Raw genomic sequence first — 24,645 nt, 5'->3', positions numbered from 1 at the left:
ACCTACATCTCCGAGTGCTTGGCCGAGGGTCTCATCCGACCATCTCGATCCCAGGTGGCAGCGGGGTTCTTCTTCGTTAAGAAGAAGGGAGGAGATCTGAGGCCGTGGATCGACTACAGGCTGCTCAATAACATCACGGTCAAGAATAAGTATCCACTCCCCCTCATGAGCTCCAACTTCGAACCCCTCATCGGTGCCACCATCTTCACCAAGTTGGATCTCAGGAACGCTTATCACCTGGTGCGTATCCGTGAAGGGGACGAATGGAAGACCGCCTTCAAGACCTCCCGTGGCCACTACGAGTACCTCGTCATGCCCTTCGGCCTCACCAACGCCCCCGCCGTCTTCCAGGCGCTGATGAACGACGTGCTCAGGGACATGCTGGACGTCTTTGTGGTCCTTTACCTGGACGACATCCTGGTATTCTCCAGGAGCGCTGAGGAGCACGTCCAGCATGTCCGCATGGTCATCCAGCGTCTCCGGGAGAACCGCCTGTATATCAAGGCGGAGAAGTGCACTTTTCACTCCTCGTCAGTGGAGTTCCTGGGGCTCATTGTGGAGGGAGGCCTGACGCGACCCGACCCCCGCAAGATCAAGACCGTGGTCGAATGGCCTCCACCCACGACCCAGAGGCAACTTCAGAGCTTCCTTGGCTTCGCTAACTTTTACCGCCGTTTCATACGGGACTACAGCCGGGTAGCAGCTCCCCTCACCCACCTCACCTCATCCCTGCGTCCATTCGTCTGGACACCGGCTGCCAGCGCTGCCTTCTCCGCGCTCAAGGAGTGCTTCACCACCGCCCCGGTCCTTCTCCATCCTGACCCCTCCAGGCAGTTCGTGGTCGAGGTGGACGCATCAGACACAGGCATCGGTGCTGTTCTGTCCCAGCGGTCAGTGGAGGACCAGAAGTTGCACCCCTGTGCCTTCCTCTCCCGCCGGTTCACCCCAGCTGAGGTGAATTACGACATCGGGAACAGGGAGTTGTTGGCGGTGGTGGGGGCCTTGGAGGAGTGGCGCCACTGGCTTGAGGGCGCCGAACACACCACCCTCGTCTGGTCAGACCATAAGAACCTGACCTTCATCCGGGCGGCCAAGCGCCTCAACTCCCGCCAGGCGCGGTGGTCCCAGTTCCTCGGGAGGTTTGATTTTACCCTCACCTTCCGGCCCGGCTCCCGCAACGCCAAGGCCGACGCGCTGTCCCGCCTCCACGCGCCCGAGGCGCCCCCCGCGGAGCCTGAGACCATCCTGCCGGTCTCACGTGTCATAGGGGTGGTCACCATGAACATCGAGGCAGTGGTGAGGCAGGCCCAACGCGCCCAACCCAGTCCGGCCAACGTTCCTCCTCGCCGGCTCTTCGTGCCTGACTCGGTCCGGTCCCGGGTGCTCCAGTGGGGCCATGCCAGCCGGTTTGCGTGCCATCCCGGGGTTCACCGCACCCTCTCCTTCCTGAGCCGACGGTTCTGGTGGCCCTCCATGAGGTCCGACGTCCGGGAGTTTGTGGTCGCCTGTCCCGTCTGCTCCCGCAGCAAGGCGTCCCACCAGCCCCCGGCTGGCCTCCTGCGTCCTCTCCCGGTCCCCAGCTGTCCCTGGTCCCACATCGCCCTGGACTTCATCACCGGTCTTCCCCCCTCCAGGGGCAACACGGTCATCCTCACCGTGGTGGACCGGTTCTCCAAGGCGGTCCATCTGGTGGCGCTCCCCAAGCTCCCGTCCTCTGCGGAGACAGCTGAGCTCCTCGTCCAGCATGTCTACCGGCTCCACGGTCTCCCCGGAGACATTGTCTCGGACCGTGGGCCTCAATTCACCTCCCAGGTCTGGAGGGCCTTCTGCAAGGAGATCGGCGCCACCATCAGCCTCTCCTCTGGCTACCACCCGCAGACCAACGGCCAGGCCGAACGGGCCAACCAGAGCCTGGAGTCCGCTCTTCGCTGTGTGTCGGCTCTCCACCCCACCTCCTGGAGCAAGGACCTACCCTGGGTCGAATACTCCCTCAATGCCCTGACCAGCGCTGCCACTGGCAGGTCTCCGTTCGAGTCATCCCTCGGGTACCAGCCCCCGCTGTTCTCTCTCCAGGAGTCGGAGGCCTCCGTCCCCTCCGTCCAGGCCCACCTCAGCCGCTGTCGCCGTGTCTGGAGGGAGGTCCGCAGGGCCCTGCTCCGCTCCAACGAGCGCTCCTGCCGCGGGGCCAACCGCCGCCGCACTCCTGCTCCGGCGTATCGGCCCGGTCAACGTGTCTACCTCTCTACCGCTGATCTTCCGCTCCAGGTCCCCTCCAGGAAGATGGCTCCGCGCTTCGTTGGTCCCTTCGAGATCGACCGTGTCCTGAACCCAGCTGCGGTACGCCTTAAGCTCCCTGCTTCCATGCGGGTACACCCTGTGTTCCACGTGTCCAAGGTCAAGCCTGTCTCCTCGAGTCCCCTCATGCCTTCTGCCCCGGCTCCTCCGCCTCCCCAGATGGTCGACGGGCATCCCCAGTGGACGGTTCGGCGGCTGCTGAAGGTGCGCCGCCGGGGTCGGGGTTTCCAATACCTGGCGGATTGGGAGGGGTACGGCCCCGAGGAGTGCAGCTGGATCTCCAGGCAGCTCATTATGGACCCGTCTCTCCTCCGGGACTTCTACCGGGCCCATCCTGACGCCCCCGGTCGGTCGCCAGGTGGCTCCCCTCGGGGGGGGGGGTCCTGTTATGGCTCGCATGCCCTCGCCTCCACAACCGCCTCCCTCTCTCCCCTCTGGGCCCGCTGCGCGCTCGGGGCGTCCTACGCGCTCTACCGCACGTCGCATCGGCCCGGGCATACAACGCTCTGACTCTCCGGAGTTTCCCCCCACTGCCGGGCGTTCCCCGTCTCTGGCCAGCTCCGCGGACTCGGCAGTCTCCTCCCTCTCCGGTGACGAAGAGTCGGATCCCGACATGCCCAGCACATCGGCCCGTGCGCAAAGACAAGAACGGCGCGCTCGTCTCCGACGATGACGCGGGCGCGGCTCTACTCACCGGTTTCCAATTATCATCACCACACCTGTCCCTCGTTCTGCAATCACCTTCAACCTCTACAAGAACCTGGTCTACACTCTACTCATCACCAGATCTTACCATAAACTCTTGTGGTAAAGTATAGCCTAGCCTACAATCTCCTTACCCGTATTTTGTAGTGTTTTTTCCCGTTCCCTGTTTGTGATTACTCTCACTCACCCTGCCTCCCCTCCTCATCTCTCCAGTTCCTGCCTGACCCACGCCTGTACGATTACCCCGCTCCTGCCTGACCATCGCCTGTACGACAACCCCGCTCCTGCCTGACCATCGCCTGTACGACAACCCCGCTCCTGCCTGACCATCGCCTGTACGACAACCCCGCTCCTGCCTGACCATCGCCTGTACGACAACCCCGCTCCTGCCTGACCATCGCCTGTACGACTACCACGCTCCTGCCTGACCATCGGCTGTACGACTACCACATCCCCCTTTGTGATCTTATTAAATCGCCCCTCCGGGCTTTACCGTTCCTTGCCTCCTCCTTTCCTGTTGCGCCTGGGTCCCAAACCGAACTCTAACAGTTTTGATCTGAATCTACAGTATGATCTCAAGTAACCCTAAAACAGGGCTAAACATGCATTTTCCCTTTACTATTCCTTTAAGTATATATACAGTATGCATACTTCGCAATATGCAATAAAAGAATGAATGCATTAGTAGACAGAAGAAATACAGAGAAATATGATTGGTAATATGCAGTATGAATATTTCATGTGGCATCAGGGGAACGGATCTCTCTCTCTCTCTTGCTCTCTCTCTCCCTCCCTCTGTCTGTCTTTTGAGTGTTTGCTCAGAGACCTCCCTTTCTTTTTAAAGAGCTTTTAAGAGGGAACAATCATCATGTACAGTAATCTATGCAGGGGACCCGAGGGCTGCCCCCACCCCCACATAATCTTCATTTATTCATCCTCATATCGCTGGCGGTAGATAAGACATGTCTTCCGGAGGCTTCGACACTTCCTTTAACCAGGAAGCACCTGGGTCGTATTCACCTGGGTTCATCCTTTCCTCGGTTTTGCCCCTCGCCCTTCCTCTGTGTGAGGTTGAAGCAGAAACAGTCATTACCGTGTGCCATGCCCTTTTCATGCATCTGCACACTCTCCAACAAGATAGCTGTTAAGACTACAGTAGGGTACAAAGACACGTCATGCAGTGTAACATCATAACAGATAGAGGGAGTCAGTTAGTAGGTCAGTCAGTCAGTCAGTCAGTCAGTCAGCCAGTCAGTAAGTCAGTTATTCAGCCAGCCAGTCAGCCAGTCAGCCAGTCAGTCAGTCAGTCAGTCAGTCAGTCAGTCAGCCAGCCAGCCAGTCAGTCAGTCAGTCAGTAATTTACCAGAGTTGAAGTGCAAAGAGGAACCCTGCCATGTTCCACTGATAAAACATCAGTGTGCAGAGTGTCTAGCTGTCAGGGTCTCCTCGCCCTTCACTTGCCGCGACGAGATGAGAGAATGTGAGATGAGGTGCTAATTGGGCCGCTCCAACACGGGGGGAAAGAGAAAAAAAACGGGGCGGGGGGAGTCAATAGAGCGTCCCTATCGATTCAGACATAGTCAGCCGTGCGTTGTCCACCTCTTCTTCCGCCACTCTGCCCGCTGTCTCCTCCTCCTCCTCGCGACTGCCCCTTGCTTGCCCTGTATATCACCTGGAGTGAGGAGGCATATTGAACTGTTGCCACGCCCACACCTCCCAGTTAAGTCTCTGTAGGCACTTAAAAAGACAAGCGGCTAGGGGCCGGCGGAATCTAACAGCTCTCTATCACCTCACCTACAGCATCTTCAGCTCTCTCCACGCTCTCTCTCGCTCTCTCTCTCTCTCAGGAATCCACTTGGCAGCGGGCAGACTTATCTGTGAATGAAATGCTAATGTGGACTACGGCCTCGGCTCTGCTTTGAGGATTGGGATCGCATAGTAGGGGGGCCTTCTGTCCTCAGTAAAAACCTAGCCACTCAACATTTTGCATGTGTAAAATGGTGTCGGCTGCCAAACTCCAGCAGCTTCACCCTAACTCGAAGCTTCCTCGAACATAAGAAGAATTCAGCACTGCAGGTAATATGAATACATTACTGCCCGGCAGGCGCCCAGTTTGTTGTTCTCTCTCTCTCTCTCTGTTTTTTTATCAGGTGGATAATCTAGGCATTATCACCAGCAGTGTTACATTAATTGCTTTACAATGGGCCCAGTGTTCTCTAGAATGTCGTCTTTGTTGTTTGTCTTTTTTACCTGGCATGCGGTGCAGCTGCATTATAATAATGACTCCCTTCTACATTACGCACCAATGAGTGTGAAAGAGAGAGAGACGGGGGGTGATGAGGGATAATGATGAGGGTGGAACGTAAGTAGTACATTTTTCCCCACAGTGGCCAGCAGATGGGTGCTGTCTGCTTCATCCTGGCACTCCTACTGTGTGATGGTAACTCAAGAATTCAGCCATTAAACACACAGCAGATGGGACATTTCCCATCTTCTGCTCTGTGCTCATTAAGAAGCCACAGAACCTATAGGAAGAAGGGTCTAAAAATCCAAGGGATGTTTTCTGACACCTTCCCCAGTCCTAGATATGACTAAACCTGTCTAACATGGCACGTTAACACAAAGGAATGGAGGACCTCTCTATGTCATGGAAAGACAGGACGTCGTGCATGCGAAGAGGCAGGTAATCAAAGCTGACTCGGAATCGGCATAGATGGTGGGCAAAGAGTGGCAGAGGAACGAGGCGTTGACTTTAGTAGAGGTAGTGGGGGCGAAAAGACTGGTGGGACGGGGTTGAGTGACACGGTGTCCTGCCCGTGAGTCAGTGGGAGTCATTACCGCAACGGGCCTAATTACCTTGCAGGCCTAATCTGTGTTTAAAACCTGCTGCTGCCTCCCTTTAATTACTCACAAATGTTGGTGGAGAGATGAGAGAGAGAATGAGAGAGAGAGAGAGAGAGAGAGAGAGAGAGAGAGAGATGGGGGAGTCATGAGAGACAGACTGTGTAAATGAGTGAGTAATTGCATGAGTGAGTAAGTGAGTGAGTGAGCGAGTGAGTGAGCGAATGAGCGAGTGAGCGAGCGAGCTTATAACTAATTATAGCCCCAGACTGTTGATGTTCATACAGTATCTATTATTCTTCGTACAGTGTTTACACAGAACTGTTGACATTGCTTGCGGGTGGAGTCTATTTCAACTAAGCATTTCCTAATTTGTAAACCTAGTAAAACAACCAAAAAGTAAGGTTCACCTGATGAAAGGTCTCAGTACCGAAACGTTGGTCCCAATAAATTGTTTGACTACAAGTGAAAAGGACACTGTTGACCTACTAAACAACAAAATATTTGTTCCCTAATTTGTAAACCAACATCTCAGTTTAGATATGTTCTTATTCTTACAGCCTGTAGACTGAGAATACAATGAATTTCACTCTTGAAGCTATCCCTAGAAAAGAAACTGAAAGATATGTTTTCTCAGATTTCAATTTGACAGGGAACAGTCATCTGTAGAGTAGTTTATAATTTTTTAATTATGCTGATATGTTTTCTGTCAACTGTACCTCATAATGTATAGTAGGTGGTATATTTCTATAACATAGGCCTATAGATTTATTCCATGTTTGGTAGGCTATAAGGATGTTTTTCAATACTGGATCAATCAATACTGGAAGTAATTCTGGTCACATTCTATGCATGCATTATAATACTACTACTATATACTACTATAATACTATACAGTCAGGATTTTGACCACACCATAGCACTGAGACTGCTCTTGTTAAGGTATCCAATGACATCCATTTAAACACAGACAATGACAGAATTGTATTACTGGATCTCAGCGCTGCATTTGACATGGTTGACCACAAAATATTACTAGGCCAACTGGAAAACTGGCTGGGAATTTCTGGCACAGTGCTAGACTGGTTTGAATCCTACTTGAAGGACAGGGACTACTTTGTGTCTATCGGCAATTACAAATCTGAGCGGACAAAAATGACCTGTGGAGTTCCCCAAGGCTCAATTCTGGGGCCTTTTCTTTTCAACATTCACATGTTCCCACTAGCTCAAATTATGGAAAACAACAAAATATGTTACCATAGCTACACAGACGAAACAAATTTATATCACCATATCACCAGGGGACTATAATCCCATACAAGCACTGAGTAAGTGAATTGAACAAATCAATGATTGGATGTGCCAGAACTTTCTTCAACTAAACAAAAATAAAACTGAAGTAATTGTCTTTGGAGAAAGTAGAAAAAGTCAGCGCTCAGCTTCAATCAGTAATGCTAAAAACCACAAACAAAGCCAGAGATATTGGTGTAGTCATGGACTCAGACCTGAATTTCAACAGTCACATTAAGACAACTACAAAGTCAGCCTACTATCTCCTGAAGAATATATCAAGGATTAAATGATTTATGTCTCAGCAGGATCTGGAAAAACTTGTCCATGCGCTTATCTTCAGTAGACTCGACTACTGCAACGGTGTGTTTACAGGTCTGTCTAAAAAATCGATCAGGCAGCTGCAGCTGATTCAGAACGCTGCTGCTCGAGTCCTCACTAAGACTAAGAAAGTGGATCACATCACTCCAGCTCTGAGGTCTTTACACTGTCAATTATTTTCCTGTCTGTCAAATAATTGACTTTAAAATACTGCTGTTGGTTTGTAAAGCACTGAATGCTTTAGGGCCAAAATATATTTCTGATCTGCTGCTACGTTTTGAACCATCCAGATCTCTGAGGTCGTCTGGCACAGGTCTGCTTTCTGTCCCCAGAGTTAAAACAAAACATTGATATGTGGAACAAACTTCCATAAAACTGCAGGTCTGCTGCATCTCTCAGTTCTTTTAAATCAAGACTGAAGACTTTTCTTTTTGCCTGCTTTTTATTAAATCAAATAATTATTAATTTGTACAGTGCGCTGTAACTTTTATTCTTGTATTTTATTTTTCCTGCATTTGGTTTTAAATGTCCTTTTATAATTATTATTTGTTTTCATTTTGTTTTATATTACCTTTTATAGTGTGATTCTTGCACTTTGTCTTGATGCTTTTAATATCTCATGTAAATCACTTTGAATTGCCTTCTTGCTGAAATGTGTTATACAAATAAACTTGCCTTGCCTTGCCTATAACAAACAAACAAACAGTTGACTTAACAAAGTTAAATGAAGTGTATCTGCAGCATGTTACACATTTTGTATAAATTGCATGCTGAGGACATGAGCACAAAGGGGGCTTTGCACTCAATATTCTGTGCTGCAATGAGGTTGCATGGAAACCAACATTGCATGGTATCGGTTAAACTCTGTAGGTGCTACTTTAGGTTGTCAGCCTTCATCAGCCTGCATTGAAAATCCAGGAACAATTATATTGGTGTGAGATGTGTATGAATATTCATTAAAGCCCTCTGGTTCTCTATATACGTAGCCTACTGTAACTTACGTTCTGTGAATCTGGTTTCAGTCTATGGAGGCATGTGTATGAATAGAATTAATTGACAAAAGTGTGCACGTTCCACTAATCTCACAGTGGCATATTCTTTTTCCTTTTTTCCTTCCACAACCATTCTCTCTCCCCTTGCCCTCAAATGACTTGCTTTCTATCCACTCCCTGCTTATAGCCTATATGTTTGACAAAATCAGACCTCAGAACTGACCATACAATGGATGGAAATTGTTTGTGTTCTTACATTTTGTACTTTGCTTCGATTCTCTCTCTCTCTCTCTCTCTCTCTCTGTCTGTCTCTCTCTCTCTCTCTCCCCCCCCCCCTCTCTCTCTCCCCATCTGGCAGTGGGGGAAGATTAGTGGTACAACAATGTGTTTGACCCACTCACACTCCATTCCTTATCTGCCATTTGACATCGGCAGATGGCTGATGCTGTGAAATCTCATGCAGGGTGTTCAGTTGGGAGAGGGCAAAAACAAAATATCAGCCATGAATGGCACTCAACAGGGCCCCCCCCCCCCCCACACACACACACCCATTTACCTTCACCTTTCTCTCTCTCTCTCTCTCTCTCTCTCTCTCTCCCTATCCTGTACTTACCTATTCACTTGTATTTGCACCATTAAACTCAAACTGATAAAGGTAGATTGTCAAACATTTCTTCATGCAACATTTGTGATATGCAGACTACACTTAGCAGACAGCCCTGCAGTGAGTGCAGTCTGCCTTCCTAATGACAAAGCCGGCTGCTGCTGGTTGATTTCATGGGTGTCTGAGACTTGTTTTATTTACGATCAGCATGACAATCAGACATTTAGAGCACAGACGGAAAAGCAACCCTGGATCAAGATGTCAAACTTCAGGGAACATAACAACTAAACTGACTTCAATGCAGTCTGCCTACAGGTGGATGAACCGCCAGACGAGCGTGATGTCTTACATGTAGCCTATTACCTGTGACGAGGGGGGATCCTGTCACAGATTAGAGGTGTTGAATATTTTGTTCGCATAACCCTTGCTGCCCTAATCCACAATTATGATGTTTGTCTTGCCTCTCAGTGTTTAGACTGGCACCAGGGATCACAAACATCCTGTTTGAGTGAATCACCCATAACAACAGCTGAGCTGCCTAATTTGCATTTAGAGAATTCCAATACATGGGGATTAGTCAGGGACTCCTTTGAGTCCTTTTTTTTTTTTTAAAGGGATTCTGTGATTATTCACCAAAGTGCGTTACAGTTGTGACTGTATTAAACTTCACGGCACCGTTTTCACAAACTGTCACGTAGAATTGTAATGATAAACAGCTAGCTGTTTGCTTTTGATGTCTGTTGGTCTCTGTATTTAATGAAAGAAGAAATTTAAGAACGGAACTTAGGAAGATGTTGTTGGATGAGGCCCAGTGTCTACTCCTCTAGACTTCTTTCTTCTTGTTAGAACATCCTTGTCCTTGCCTCTGTGTGTTATGCATTTTTATGGGTTCCAATTTGTTTCAAAGGAAGTTACATCAACAGGCATCACATTAATCTTGCCCCCCCCTTCTGTCTCTCTATTTCTCTCTTTCTGTTCCTTTATCTCTCCTTTAGGAAACACAAAATGGTGATCAGAATCAACTCCAGTCTCTGGTAAAACAATCTGCAAGTCATCCTTCACCTGTTGTTCCCTCGTGACCTTGGATGTTCCACGATGTAAACGGACCTGGCCTGTTTCCATATTCAACAGCTGTAGGCCATGAACCTTAGAGGATCTACCCAGACCAGCCCTTCTTTGGTTTGGATTTAGCGCTGCCGCCCCCCTCCCCCCCACCGCCCCCACCCTCGAGGCTGCAGCGGTGGCTAGTGCTGGTGGTGGAGGCGGCGGAGGGAGGACCTTCATGCACCCAGACGTGGGGATTTATTTACAAACGCACACTCCACCATGAGGATATCCACCACCTCCTGCCTCTGTCACCTCCTGGTGTGCCTCTGCTTCGTCCAGAGGTGCTCAGGAGCCGGCCACCTCGCCAGACCAGCCAAGGTGCCAGCCAAGAACCAGACCAAACTGGCAAATGGCGAGACGGAGGTGCACCACAGGCCTAAGAGGGGCTGGATCTGGAATCAATTCTTTGTTTTAGAAGAACACATGGGACCTGAAGCTCAATATGTGGGAAAGGTATTTGATTGTCTCTTACTTTGTGCAAATCACTCTTAGCTCAATAGTTTTTCCTCTCTGTGTTCATGTCTGGTGAAACAGTGTTATGGCAGGAAGAGGTTTGTTTGAGAAGGGAGATTGCCCTGTTGGTAGTCGAGGTGTTCCAAATCTCACTTATGTATGATTTATTCAGGTTAATTACGGGCAGCTCTACTGTAGCATAGTGGACCATGTTGTAATGCGGAACTAGCTTTCTACAGTACCTTGAAGCAAAAGCCCAAGCATAAAACCCCGTGTTCTGACACAAATTGGACAACAGTACACTTGGGGCCCAGAACGACTGGTTAGGTTACAGTTTGAATAAGTTATTAATGCATTACCTCTGAGCTCTGGGCTATCATTTCAGCATGATTGATGTCCTAGAGAGGAAGAGGAACTGGAGTTATCAGTGGTCTCTTGCACTCAGAGGGAGCGAGAAAGTGTCCCAGCAAGTCAGGTCTGCGGTAGCGGCGGTGGCAGTGGTGGCACTGAATCGATGGATCCAACCCCCTCCCGCGGGAAACCGGTTAAGTCTTCTGCTTGCAGATTGCCCGCCTGTCCCCTTATCTCTTGAAATGTGGAAATGTATTTCTCCGCTGCAGTGATCATTATTCTAGACACTCAGGCATAGGCTAATCCCTTCCGACTGGAGGTGGATCACTTCTCTGACTGTGTATACGTCTGTATTTCAACAAGAGTGACTCGAAATGTTGAAGAAAAAAAAGTTGAGAGGAACAACAACAACAAATAGAGGAAGGTGGAAGAGGAGTGAGAAAACATATGGTCCAATATCCGTTAAAAAATATATATATAAACTTGGGGGGTGCCCCGGTAGCTCAATGGGCTGGGGCGCTTACCATGTAAAGGCTAGTCCTTTCTGCAGCGGCAGGGTTCGAATCCGACCCATGCCCTTTGCTGCATGTCTTCCCCTCTCTCTCTCTCCCACCTTTCCTGTCTATCACCGACACTGTCCTATCCCTAATAAAGCAGAAATGCGTTAAAAAATATCATTAAAAAAAAATACTATAAACTTACTATCATGACAGCAAAGGGTGGAATGGCTTAATCACAGACAGCCTTGACAGAGCGGGGAAGAGGAAAAACATCCTTAAAGGTGTTATTTATTGATGAAACATGACGTTACTGTAACATGATTAGATGCATGGGGTGAGGGCTGGTGGGGGTGGCTGTTGTGATGAAAGCAATTGCTTAAAATAAAAACAAACCAGCTAATCCACGGGATGATAACACAGCCCTAAGAAGAAACATACACATTATTAAGGAATCGATTTGACACGCACGTTTAGAGAAAATATGAAGTCTCCTGACGGTTAGCGTAAAACATTTAATTATGTGAGCTGGGATTGGTGTACCATGTCCTAATGTCCTAATGTCAGCAGATGGAGTGACCCTTAATTAAGCTCAGACAGAGAGGGATTAATTATTTCACATTGCCTAACTACATTGTTTCCCTCACGATAGTGCTTGATTAAAAACTGTGGCTGCTAACAAGGTTTAGTCACACACCAGGAAGCGGAAGCAGTCAGGACAGAAGAATGCCTCCTGGGAATAAGCGGAAGGGGCCAATCTGTCAAACCCCCTGTGGTATCCCACATAATCCCCGCTGACACCCCTCTGGGGACTGATGCGTTTGGGAAATGACAGGTTTGAGTGAGTGAGAAGCAGATTCAAGGCGGGGGGACAGGTCTTGTGTTGACAGAGGGCACAAGTGTGAATGAGGACACAGGTGTGAATGTCTGCATGTCACTCAGAACCATTGCACAATGCTTTCAAAGTTTTGCTTGTCACATGCTACTGTACGTCATACAGGGCAATGAGCAGTGAAATGTGTTTTTCGCTAGCTCCTAAGTGTGCTCAACAATCAAAAATTATAGAGCACAGAAATGCAACATACATAAAATCATGTGCAAAATATTAAATATATACATGAATGGAATGGAATGAGCTGAAAGAACAGATTGAATTGTGCAGTTGTTAAATAGAGAAAGTTAATTTGCATAAATATATCTCCGTTTGAATACATTTTGATTAAAAAATAGTCCATCAAATATCAATATCAAATATCAATCAAGCTGCAGTTAGGTTGTTTTAAGTAGAAGAACATTCACTCTTCTTAACATAATCAAAACAACCCAACTGCTATTTGATTGATACTGATATTTGATTAAAAAAATGATGTATCAAAATGTATCAAAACATATATCTGTTTAATTAACTTTTCCAGTATATTATGTATAGTTTGATAATCTCAGATGACAATGACTGACTGTGTGACAGAGCTAGCTCATACCAGTGGTCAGTTTTGAAGTGTTCCTGACTTTCCAGTTGGTTTGATGTTGGTAGGTGCAGTGGGGGTTGTTAACAAGTAGCTGGTGGGGTAGAATAGCCTATACTAGATTTATTCAAGTTGCTGACTGATTTGAATTGCAATTAGATGTCCTTCCGGTCACTTCCAGTGAAGAAGAACAATTCTAGGTTTTGTTGAGTTCTCAAAGTTAATAATGAACTACTAAGAGGAGTAGATTTTTGTAATTCAGACAATGGCAAGTTCCTTGATTTCACCTAGGAAGGTATTGTGAACTAGCCTCAAATGGAGAATTCCCAGATGGTTATGTGAAGCAAACCATCTGGCACGTGAGGTTAGTTGTGAGCAGCTTTTGATAGATTGGGTGCTTAAATCTAGTCTAAGAGGAATCGTCCTGCATGTCTTATCCTATGTTCATTTGTAGAGCAAAATACCAGCCTCTCGAAAGGTGCCCAAATGTTTTATTCATACAGCTATAAGTGGATTGTGCTGTGACAGAATCAGGCAACTGTCTTGTATGGTCGAACGGCGGTAAAAGTGCAGTTTACTTAAATTGCTTTTCTACCACACATTACAAAATAGGATCTGAGTGCAGGCTGACTTCCAAATGATCATTACCCATTGAGTGGTAATTTAGAATGAAATAAAATGCACCCTCACAGTTCATGTTAGTGTGTGTTTGTTACAGCGATAACAGAAAAAAACACAGAATTGTTCATGTAATCAACATCCAGCCACTGTTAAGTGATCAAGCATCAATCTATATGGTATAGAGGCACAGCTAAGGAATGCCTACAAGTAAAAGTAGTAAAAGATGATGTAGCTTGGGCATGTGTGCATGCGTGCGAGTGTGTGTGCATGTGTCTGTCAGCATTTGTTTGTGGGTGCTGTAACGTCCCGAGTCGGGATAACCAGGTGGAGCACAGCAAACAATGTCTAGGCAGGTAACGGTTAAGTGTCTCGGCACATTTAACAGCAAACAAGTTTTCAAAAGCCAAACTGAAAAGATCTTCGGTCACGGGGTTGGTTTTCCCAGGACTTCGGCACATGTTACGCACAGGGTTTCCACTCCGACTTCCACAGGCGACAGGGAAACAAACATTAATCACGGCACCAAAAATGAGTGTCAGGCAACAATGCATACGGTTCACGACTCACTGAATCCAAAGACTACTGAGAGCTTCCCCAGTAGGGCCTTTAGCTGCTTGCAGGCTCATTAGCCGATTGGGTGCAGCCGCTGCGCATTCCTTTCCGGCCTGATTGGGGAATGTAGAGCAGCTGGGGAGCAGCATTGTCCAAGGTGCTGACGGGGACTGAGCTGTCTGGTGGCTGCCTCTTCACCCCTGTGACGCTGTCCGTGGTGCTGAACTGGCCTTTTACGCACAGTGCGGCCAGGTTTGTCACATGGAGGATGTCACAGTGCTAGACCTGGTCCAGGGCGATATCCTACAGATAACACCCTGTTACTCTCAATGCAATTTACCTATGAATGTGCTACAGACAAAACCGTTTTGTTACTCACCAAAGTAAACACATCGTTGGAAGGTCGCTACAGTTTGTAGTCCCCCACCTTTCAAATAAAAGGCAAATTTGTACACTTAAATGGCTAATATCTGCAGTGCATCGACTGTCGTCTTCTGCATCTGCGATGATGCATTACATTACATTACATTATTTACATGTTTTATATTTATATATTTTAAAATGTGCCATAGTTAATAACTCAGCGTAAATATTCTCCCGCTAATCAGATACCTCAACGCGAGTCTCTCAACACCATTTAATTATATATATTATATTATAACAACTGCGAGAAAGCGCGAGACCTGCCAGTGTAGCAGATCCCTTTTTGCTCACTCTGCGTTGTGTTGAGTTTGTTCAATTAATGAGGTACACCGGGGCTGAAGGTCGACTCAATGGAGTTTATTCTTCTTCACCATCTTTCACAAACATTGAGAAAGCAGATCAGTCACAGTCTCAATCTCTCATTCTTCAGCTTTGAGTCTATGCGCTCACTGAACAAATATGCAATAATAAACTATATATGAACTAGACTAAGATAAATAGCTAGCTAGTGATTCAACCAAACATACCTTTCACAAACATGGGGAAAGCAGATCAGTCACAGTCTCAATCTCTCATTCTTCTAAAAAAAAAAGAAAAAAAAAGACACGATACACCATGAAATATTGTGTTAACAAGGCGACATTGCCATACTTCAACCAGAGCACGTTAAACATGAACCCATCCCACAAAGTCAGTGCGCGCAAAACCCCACCGAAGCTAACCGTTAGCAACTACGTAAAAATAAAAATTAGAATTAACTAAAATTTCTAAAATTAGAATTGTCAGATTATTCTACAATAGAGGCTAGATCAACAGGTTCATAAACACATTACATAATGTTACAATCCGTGTGTCACTAAAGCATACATTCAAATTAAAGCTAAAAAATAATGAAATAAGAGAGAGCATTTGCAGACGTGACTCACCAGCTTTGAGCCTACGCGCTCACTAGCTGTGTTCGGAATCGCTCCCTATTCACTATATAGTGCACTATATAGGGCGTCAGCTATTTTGTTTGTAGTGTCCGAATTCTCCACAGAATCCCTACATAGTCCACTATTTATTACCCACAATTAACCTTGATTTGCAGGGAACAGTGCATGTACCCTACATTTTCTCCGTTCCCTAGGTAGTTCACTACATGATGAACCCTATATAGGGAATAGGGAGTGAGGGAACAAGGGAGCGATTCCGAACACAGCTACTGAAGCTAGACCAGGAGGTGTAACACCATATAAATTCCCCAGGGGAAAAAAAGAAAGGTATGCTATAAACTAATAAAGTGGGAACCAATTAACAGAACAAATTTTGGAGAAGTTAACAATAAAAAAAAAGGTTTCAGAGAGAATAAAGAAACAAAAGAAAATACATTTTAGCTTGGCTACACCAGCAGCTCACTCAAATACCCTCGACCACTTCGTCAACTGAGATCCTGCGAAAGCAAGCCTATAATCTTTAAATTGTTTAAGTCAATAAAATGCGCCTATATGAAAAGCGAATGAGCACGAACGGCCGGACATAATTTAAATGTAAATACAATAGCTTCACGTTTGGCGGGTTGGGTGCGGGGGCGGGTCTCTAAATTTTAGAAGATAATTACGTCGGGTGGGTGGCAGGGGGATGATTAATGAGTGCGGATTCAGGTGCGCTCAAACTCCATCCGCGCATCTCTAGCACTTAACCCATCCCGTCGTCCTTTCCTTAAGGGCAGCCAGGACCAGACATTGGTAGCGTGCATGGAACGCACCCTAGGGACCAACCAAGTGCTCCTGTCTGTCTTCGTCAGGGACGGACAGCATTAACAATCTGTTCATCTGCATGTTTTTCATATTGAGTTCTTTGGGAGGAAACACTTGTGAACATGGGGAGAACATGCAAACTCCATACAGAAAAGGCCCAATACCTTCTTGTTGTGAGGCAACAGTACTACTGTGCCACCGTGCCGCACATGAACGATTTTGGGTTTCAGAGAATTGCTCAAGGACACTTAGATGGCACTGATGGGAGCTGGGATCAAACTAGAGTGGGAATACCAACATCAACACAGGCGAGGGAAATGACTGTTGATTGCATCAAGTGTGATCATTCAGCAATCACCCCAGGCCCCAATTCAAGAACCACAACTGACCAAAGATAAATGTAATTGATACTTTGGTCTGTTGCCCGGTTATTTGCCATCCCACACCTGTGACTTGTGCCTGTAGTTTAAGATGTTATGTTAGAGGCACACAGACACATCCCATTTACATTTCAAGCTTTAGAGCACACTGCAGAATCATGATGTTTCCCAAAGTTGATTTGCTGGTGTTTTAATTTCTGTATCATTAAACCAGAACTTGAGATGAGTGGTGACGCTATGAAATGACTGTCAGGACTGATTCCCAGACTCTAATAATCTAATTACTGTACTTCAAGAAGTCAACCATCCTAGCTCCCCCCATCCCCCCTGCCCTTCCCCCGCAAAAGTCAAAATAGAGGACAGCCATTAGGGTGGATCACTGTAATGTCACGCCCTTGCCTCCGTCCAATCTCCAAATGTGCAGCCATTAGCTGCGTGCTTCATCATCAAGGTGCCGTTGACTGTGACTGTTGCAAATCAAGTGCGCTCAGGAGGATTTGATTGGTGTGTGTGTGTGGGGGGGAGGAGCGTGGCCGAAATGCGCTGATAATCAGACAATCAAGCACCCCCACATAAAAAGTGATTAAGTCCTCTTGAGCGAAGAATAAGAGCTTGGATTTAATCAAAGATGAACCCCCTTGATAATTACAAATATGAGGCCCTGGCACTGATGATCAGACCACCCCTATTCAGGCCACCTTCTCCCTCACCTCTCCTTCCCTTTCTTATCGTCATCTCTCATTCCATACATCCTCCTCCCTTCCCCTAGACTCCTCCCTTCCTGATTGATGAAATAAGTACCCCTTACACGTGCATAGAGTGTACATAGGCACACACACGCACATACACACACACTCACTCACTCCAATCACATCACCAAGGTGCCTTTAACGTTTTCAGCAATAAAGTTCATGGCAAGTCAAGCAGAGGTTTGATCCCTACCAAGATAATTATCACTGACATTTTGCCTGCTAAATGCAGCCAGTGAATGTCAGCTACTGTAGCATCGATATCGTCACATACTGAGAAAAACAAGATCATCAGTCCAGATAATTAAAACCCAATGAGTGGACCACTCATCGTTAAGAGCGGACATAAGAGAAAGCAGATAGTCGTTTAACTGGCTGTGCCCGAGGCTGTTAAATGAAATTGAGCTGGGGTTTCTCTGGATATACTTTAGCACTATTCCCGGCCACTGAATGACTTCAAGGCCCCAGATTCTTTTGATCCCTTTAAACTCTGGAGCAAAGCATAACGTGCAGATTGGCAGGAGCCACACGCCAGTCATCAATCCGCCTGGCCCTTAATAAACTCACCATAGATAGACAGAGAGAGACAGAGAGGGAGAGAGAAAGAGAGATGGGTAAGGTAGGAAAATGTAAGAGTAGGAGAGAGATAAGCAAAATTGCCCTCTTTGACGCCCAATGGAGGAGAAAGGAGCCCTTCTGTGCTGTATGTCTTCATGGGTGGAAGAAAAAAAACAAACCAAAGGTCATCAAGGTCACCTGCTCTCCCACTGTGGCCAATTACGACACGCTTCATCTAATGGTGTTATGCTCGTCTTCATGGGAGCGTTCTGCGCCAGAGACAATTTGTAGTTTCCTTTTCTTTCTTTTCAAAGAGGACTGGCCCACAAAAGCCCCCTATGGGGCCATTGCTGCAGTTCCTTCCCTGATCCCTGTGATTCCCACACACAGTGGTGATGTGCTTTAAAGCCCTTATCAGTCACGTTCCGTGGATTAACCAAATTGACACAAATTACGTCCAATAAGTGGTCCTGATTTTGGCGAAGTCCTTAAATATTCTGTGTGATCATCGTTAATGAACTATAAATAAAAGATAATCTGGACTGAAGTAAAATAGAACCGTCTGAATTGGAAAAATGGAGCCATGTCTGAAGTATTCTGTGACAGTATGCGCACCGATTGCACCATAGGGCGAATTAACTCATACTGTCAGTTTTGTGTTTCATTTCTTCTTTGAGGTTAGGAGATGCTGAGGTTTATATTATATTCAAGATCTGCACAAATACTGTAGCAACTGCTGCTACTACAAAGCATATCAACACTAGCCATCTGATTGGACGTTATGACCCTTATGTCATGGGTGCCGTTCACAGGTGACCTGACGAAGCCATAGCCCTTTATTTGATGTCAGTGTAATCACCCGCAACCTGTTTACATTTTTATCTCCTGCAGCTTTGGGTTGGCCGGCAATAGTGTCCCATGCATCAGTGACTCACACTTTACTGAACATGCACAGGTGTTTTTTGAGCATTCCTCAACTTCCCCAGTCTTTTGTTGCCTCCGTCCCAATTGTTTTGAAATGCTGTTTGATGTTGCCATCAAATTCAGAATAAGCATATATTTAGAAAAAACAATGAAGTTGATAAGGTAAAACATTAATTATATTGTCTTTGTACTGATTTTAATTGAAATTATGTCAAAAAAGGATTAGCATATCATCACATTCTGTTTTATGCAACGTTCCAACTTCTTTGAATCGGGATTTGTAGCTCTCACCAAAGGAGTCAATTGTTAAATTAGCACTGACTGCAGGCTAAATGAAATTTATGTGCCTGTGTCGAGGGGTGCTCCTTTGGACATGAGTGTAAAGTGGTTCCATCAGAGTCTGCCTCTGAACCGTGGAGGGTCGTCTTTATTAGCCACACGGTTACACACACACACATTAGCCACACGTTAGTGAGAGGCATTCATCCAAGCTGTACTCCTCCAGGGGCAGCAGGCTGCCTCATAAGTGGCGCCCGGGGACCAAGTCCAAGTGCTCAGTCCAAGTCCTGGTCAGGGACAGGACTGAAGATCATCTGTTCGTATTGGGTTCTTAGGAGAAAGCCCTTGCGAATATGGGGAGAACATGCCCAGCAAAAGGCCTAGGACCTTCTTGCTGCATGTGAGCAGTTTGCGGTTCAGTGTCTTGCTCAAGGACACTTCAGTACTCTGTCGGGGATCGAACCTGGGACCTTCCAATCCCCAGCCGGACACTCTACCTCACAGGCTACGTGCCGCCCCATAAATGACATGGTAAGGAAATAACTATGTTAGAGTATGTTTAGAGTGCTCTATTGCTTCAAAGTTATTACAGTGTTAAAAGTTGAGTTCATCTGGTGGATTGTACTGGACACTTTTTTTGATTGGAGGATCAGTGCTGTCTGGTTGAAAGTGCCTTTTCCATTGAGTTTTCCTCTTCTATGGACTGGAGTGGAGGGTCCTCCATTTCAGTATTAATCCAGGTGTGCTCTGCACCACCATTGGGTAAGATACTGTAGCATATTTGATTGTGTGTGATTTTTCATGGAAGAGATCCATATCACCTTAATCCTGATACTGATTAAGATCTGAATTAAAATATGCCTAATCATAGGCTTGATGTCTACCCCAGAAAAAGCCGTTTTCTCTCATCAAGAGGTAAGCTTGCAATCAGCGGATCAGATTTTTAAATTAGTGATTAATTTGCTAGTAGCAGTTTGATTAGATTTGGCCCCGGCACCTTTCCCTGATGATCTTAATGCTGGGAATCGAATTAGGGGGGTAGGGGATGAGCTTCCTCAAATGCTGAACAGGAATTAAGGTCAGTGTTTATTCACACCAGGCACTGTTCTGTATTTTTTGTCTAACTGAGATAAAGGCACTGTTCTGTATTTTTTTTCTAACTGAGATGATAATTTTGATCGGTATTCAATAGTCTGCTATTGCCTGTGCAAATCAGTTGACAAAATGGGCTGTGACCCTAAAACGGCCATAGGGAGACTGTCCTCGTGCACCAGCCTTTGTCAATACATTATACTGTTAACAGCTAAAACCACATCCTGCAGTTGTGTCACGCAGGCAGGCTAATCCATGTGATCAGTGGTTGGACACATCTGCAATTGATAAGGAAGATGATGAATTGTGTCTGTGAATATGAAAGTAGTTTGTATCACCCCTTGATCAGCATATTAATACATGGATATATAGTATGAATGATTACGTTCAAGTTTTACTTTGGAAGTATGCACATTGTACGATATAGTTAATTGTGTTTTGTCTGAAATCTCTCTGCAAATCAAAGTTTTTTCATGTTTTAGTCATTGTAATGAAAACATATCCTTAAAATGTCGCGCCCTTGTTCAGGAATGCAAAGGTTTTAACTAGAACTCTGCAGAGAGACTGGCATGAAAGACAATACAGCAGGTATCAATTATGGCTGAACAAGAGTTTCCTTATGCTTCTCACACTCTTATTAGACGCAGCACTTCCGTGAGACTGGACGGAACTGGACTTTCACTAAAACCAAAAACGTTTATCTCATATGACAACATGTGACTTGCAGTAAAGCTTGAGTATAAAATGTTTAAATATTTTATCTCAAAACCAGTTTGAATCTTTTGTTCAGTAATGGATGAGACATTCTACAGCCCCTTTTGTAAATCTGTCCATGCATAACAGAGGTGATTAGATGACTACTTCCTGTGCAGAGTATAGATCCCACCTGAGATCTGGAGGCATTGTCTCTTGTTGAGGTTGTGCACAACTTTGGTGCAGAACAATGAGGTTTGATACCACGCATCGTGCGGTCACTCAGATGGCTCTTCCGATGAAGGAGGAGCTCAAGGGGGAGATGGGCAGGGTGATTGTGATTAGAGCAGGTGTGTCTAACGTGTTCCATGATGTTAAATGATATCTGGTTTCTCCTTTCAGCTTCACTCCAACTCAGACAAAGGGGACGGATCAGTCAGGTACATTCTGAGTGGAGACGGCGCTGGGAATATATTCATCATCGACGAAGTGACAGGAGACATTCACGCCACCAAGAGTCTGGATCGGGAAAGAAAATCACACTATGTCCTGCACGCACAAGCCCTCGACCGCTACACTGAAGAGGCCCTGGAACCAAAGTCGGAATTCATCATCAAAGTCCAAGACATCAATGACAACGCCCCCACATTTCCAGATGGACCCTTTGCAGCTACTGTGCCTGAGATGTCTGCACTGGGTAAGGACAGCCTCCATGTAATATCTGTGATGCAGTTCCAATGATGGACTAATGTCTTGGTTAAAGTTAAGACTTGGTAGTGATTGGTTTGGTATTCCATTTAGTATATATAAGATTGGCATCACTGATCCACAAAAGGATTACGCGGCTTTTGCAGCGGAAAAACTTGTGCAAATGAGAGAAAAAAATAGCATCCAATCCACAAAGCACACGCAAAGGGTGAAAATGATTGCAAACAGCACCAATGAGCAAATGGCTCCACGGCTGCACCAGGCTCATTTGAATGTATGTAAATTAGGTACTTCGGTGCAAAATTGCCCCAAATAAGCCTTGCGTCTGATCCACAAACACCATGAGCTCACACACACTGTTAGAGAAGTGCAAATACCGCTTTTGAAAAGCTGGTATTAACTGCAGCAGTCAGCTCACACTCTCTCCTTCTGTTTCTCCTCAGAACTTGTGAAGTTGGAATGATATTGAATTGATATTGGATGATGGATGATATATGATCCAATCCTGTGTCCTAAAATATGGAGAAAAGCTTGAAACACTGGGGAGAGATCCGACTATATCCAAGATCTTGTATCTATATACAAGAACAAATTGCATTCAGCTGGTGTTAAGTGCAAGGGGCTGACATGCCTGAGCTCTCCAGGGATCATGGCAGCAGTTATTGTAGCCAGACGAAGGCACCGTCATGCCAGGCGTGTGCAAGCACGCGTACATGGCTAATTGCAATCATGGGTGCAAATTGCACACAGTTAGCAAATTTGTGGGCATGTTTGCCCGGGCATATCATTAGAGCAAAGTTTTTTGTGGATATTGTGCTAAACTGCAGCAGATTGCCGTTGCGATTGCTGTGCAAAATATCGAGCTATTAGCGGGAGCAATCCATTATTTGTGGATTTGGGTCATAGACTTCCACTTTAAATGTTGTATTTTGGAGGTCTTAGATTCTCAAAGAAGGAATTGTATCCTTGAGTGTCTCAGTGCCCTTGTGGTTAGTGTGTCTGCCCCGATATTGGCATCATCATCATCATCATCATCAAGGGGCGGCTGTAGCTCAGTTGGTAGAGCAGGTCGTTCAGTGATCGAAGGGTCAGTGGTTCGAATCCCAGCTCCGACTGTCCACATGTCGAAGTTTCCTTGAGCAAGACACCTAACCCCAAATTGCTCCCAATGAGCAGGTTAGCACCTTGCATGGCAGCTACCGTGAATGGGTGAATGAGAGGCCATTGTAAAGCGCTTTGAGTGCCGCTAAGGTGGAAAAGCGCTATATAAATGCGGTCCATTTACCATCATCAAGGTTTGGATTGGGATTGGGCAGATTTCTGGGATGGTCGCTTGGGTGGCTGATCTCTGGGATCATTAAATCACTATTAAATCAATAACATGTAAGGAACAACAGGAAAGAAAAATAGAATTATTGGCCTCAGTTTATCTTATTTTAGATAAATTAATGCCACTATTACAGGAACACAAACCCTTGATTCCATTTTACGGTCATCATCCGCAGGAAATCTCGCCTGAGGCACATGATCATGGGCCTTGGTTTTGACCGCCTTTCTTGGTTCAGAGAATTCCTTGAAATTTTAAAACATGTCTAAAAGAACATTTTATAAACAGCCCTATCAGCAGTATACATATAGTATGGAGGATGAACAGACAGCAATCACTTGGTGTATGTAAACATCTGAAGACCTGCAGTCAATATATGCCTTGATGCCCTCATGGATATTCATAAACAGAGACTTATGCCTCAGTTTGAGCTTTGTCTGTCAGTATGTGTGAGGAATGTGCCCCAAGTGCTGAACATGTATGAATCCCCTTTGAGGCAATGTTGCATAAAATACATGCTCAGCAAGAGCAATAGAAATGGATGCTTAATGGGTAAAAAGTAATGTTTTGATGGTGTTGTCTCTGCAACTTTCCTTCCTACTATATCCACTGCATGTTGCTGAAATGTTCATGAGATAATTATTGGGTCATGTAGTCATTTAACTGTTTGAGTTTTATTCAATACCAGACAGTAACTATTGACTGTGCAGTTCAAATGGATACTACTTTGACAAGAGTGCTGTAACTGGAAGGGCTCCGATGTCTGGTTTGATCCAGGAGGTTCATCTATTTCACAGCCTGTTCTACATGATCATGTTGCATTTCAAACTTGTTCAAACCCTTGTTCGCTGTAAATTTCACCGCTGGTCGTACACAAAGAATCAATCAATATTGATGACCCAAGGCGGGGAATCAGGGATGCCAAGAAGAAAATAATTACCTTCTCTCCCTCCCTCTCCTTTAGCTCATGTCCATTAAAGCCAATCCTCTTTGGCGGTAGCGTCTGTGGCGTCAAATCGTCTGTAACAATCAACTGTCCTCACACTCTAGAGCACTAATCCCCCAGCATTTGTCAATACTGGTGCTCTCCAGCACAGGAAGGAGCTGTCTGAGAGCGTGGTAGCTAATTGGCCGTGATGTTCTTTTTTCCTGTCTAAATTGATTAGCTGGGCACGTGCCAGGTGCTTCTGCATTGGTGTTTTTGAACTATCCCAATTCAACTGCAGAATTACATTTTTGAGTGCCGAATGAAAGGGGTATCAATTTTCTGTCTCACTTGGGCTGGAAAGGTTGAAAATGGACACCCAAGAGGTGTGCGTCTTGTAGTGTGATTTAGTCCAATACATGGATGGTGAAAATCACTGTGAGGAATATTGCAAAACTATAGAAATGTATCTGGAATTTGTGGAGTATGCAGTGGAGAGCAAAAAGTAAAAAATATTCTTCTTCATGGCTCCATATTGAAGGTGGAACACACATTTTCAATTCCACTCCTGTCCTCAATCTAAACCATCTCTTGAGTGATGAATGAGCTCTCCGATAGATGCTGTCACCCATCATAAAATACAGATCAATGTGACCACAGATGACCTGGCAAGATAAAAGCAATTTTGCATGCAATGGAGTGGATTTACATTGCTCAATTCCTATTACATCAAAAGTGGATTGTAAGATGGCG

General features: G+C 45.9%; 1 protein-coding gene across 1 annotated transcript in view; it reads left to right on the top strand.

The window, feature by feature from the left end:
• Window positions 1-10,374: 10,374 nt before the first annotated feature.
• LOC311322112 (cadherin-18-like) overlaps window positions 10,375-24,645 on the top strand; it is a gene marked incomplete at both ends in the record, with an annotated part of 58,946 nt that continues 44,675 nt past the window's right edge. Inside the window, 2 exons of the mRNA XM_084454135.1 lie at window positions 10,375-10,608; window positions 21,335-21,629. Coding sequence (XP_084310261.1) covers window positions 10,375-10,608; window positions 21,335-21,629 — 529 coding nt within the window. The remainder of the gene's footprint in view (window positions 10,609-21,334; window positions 21,630-24,645) is intronic.

Source organism: Borostomias antarcticus (assembly GCF_949987555.1).
Source record: "Borostomias antarcticus genome assembly, chromosome: 2".
Taxonomy (NCBI): domain Eukaryota; kingdom Metazoa; phylum Chordata; class Actinopteri; order Stomiiformes; family Stomiidae; genus Borostomias; species Borostomias antarcticus.
Note: the sequence above shows the minus strand (reverse complement) of the source record. Positions and strands in the feature narration are given on the sequence as shown.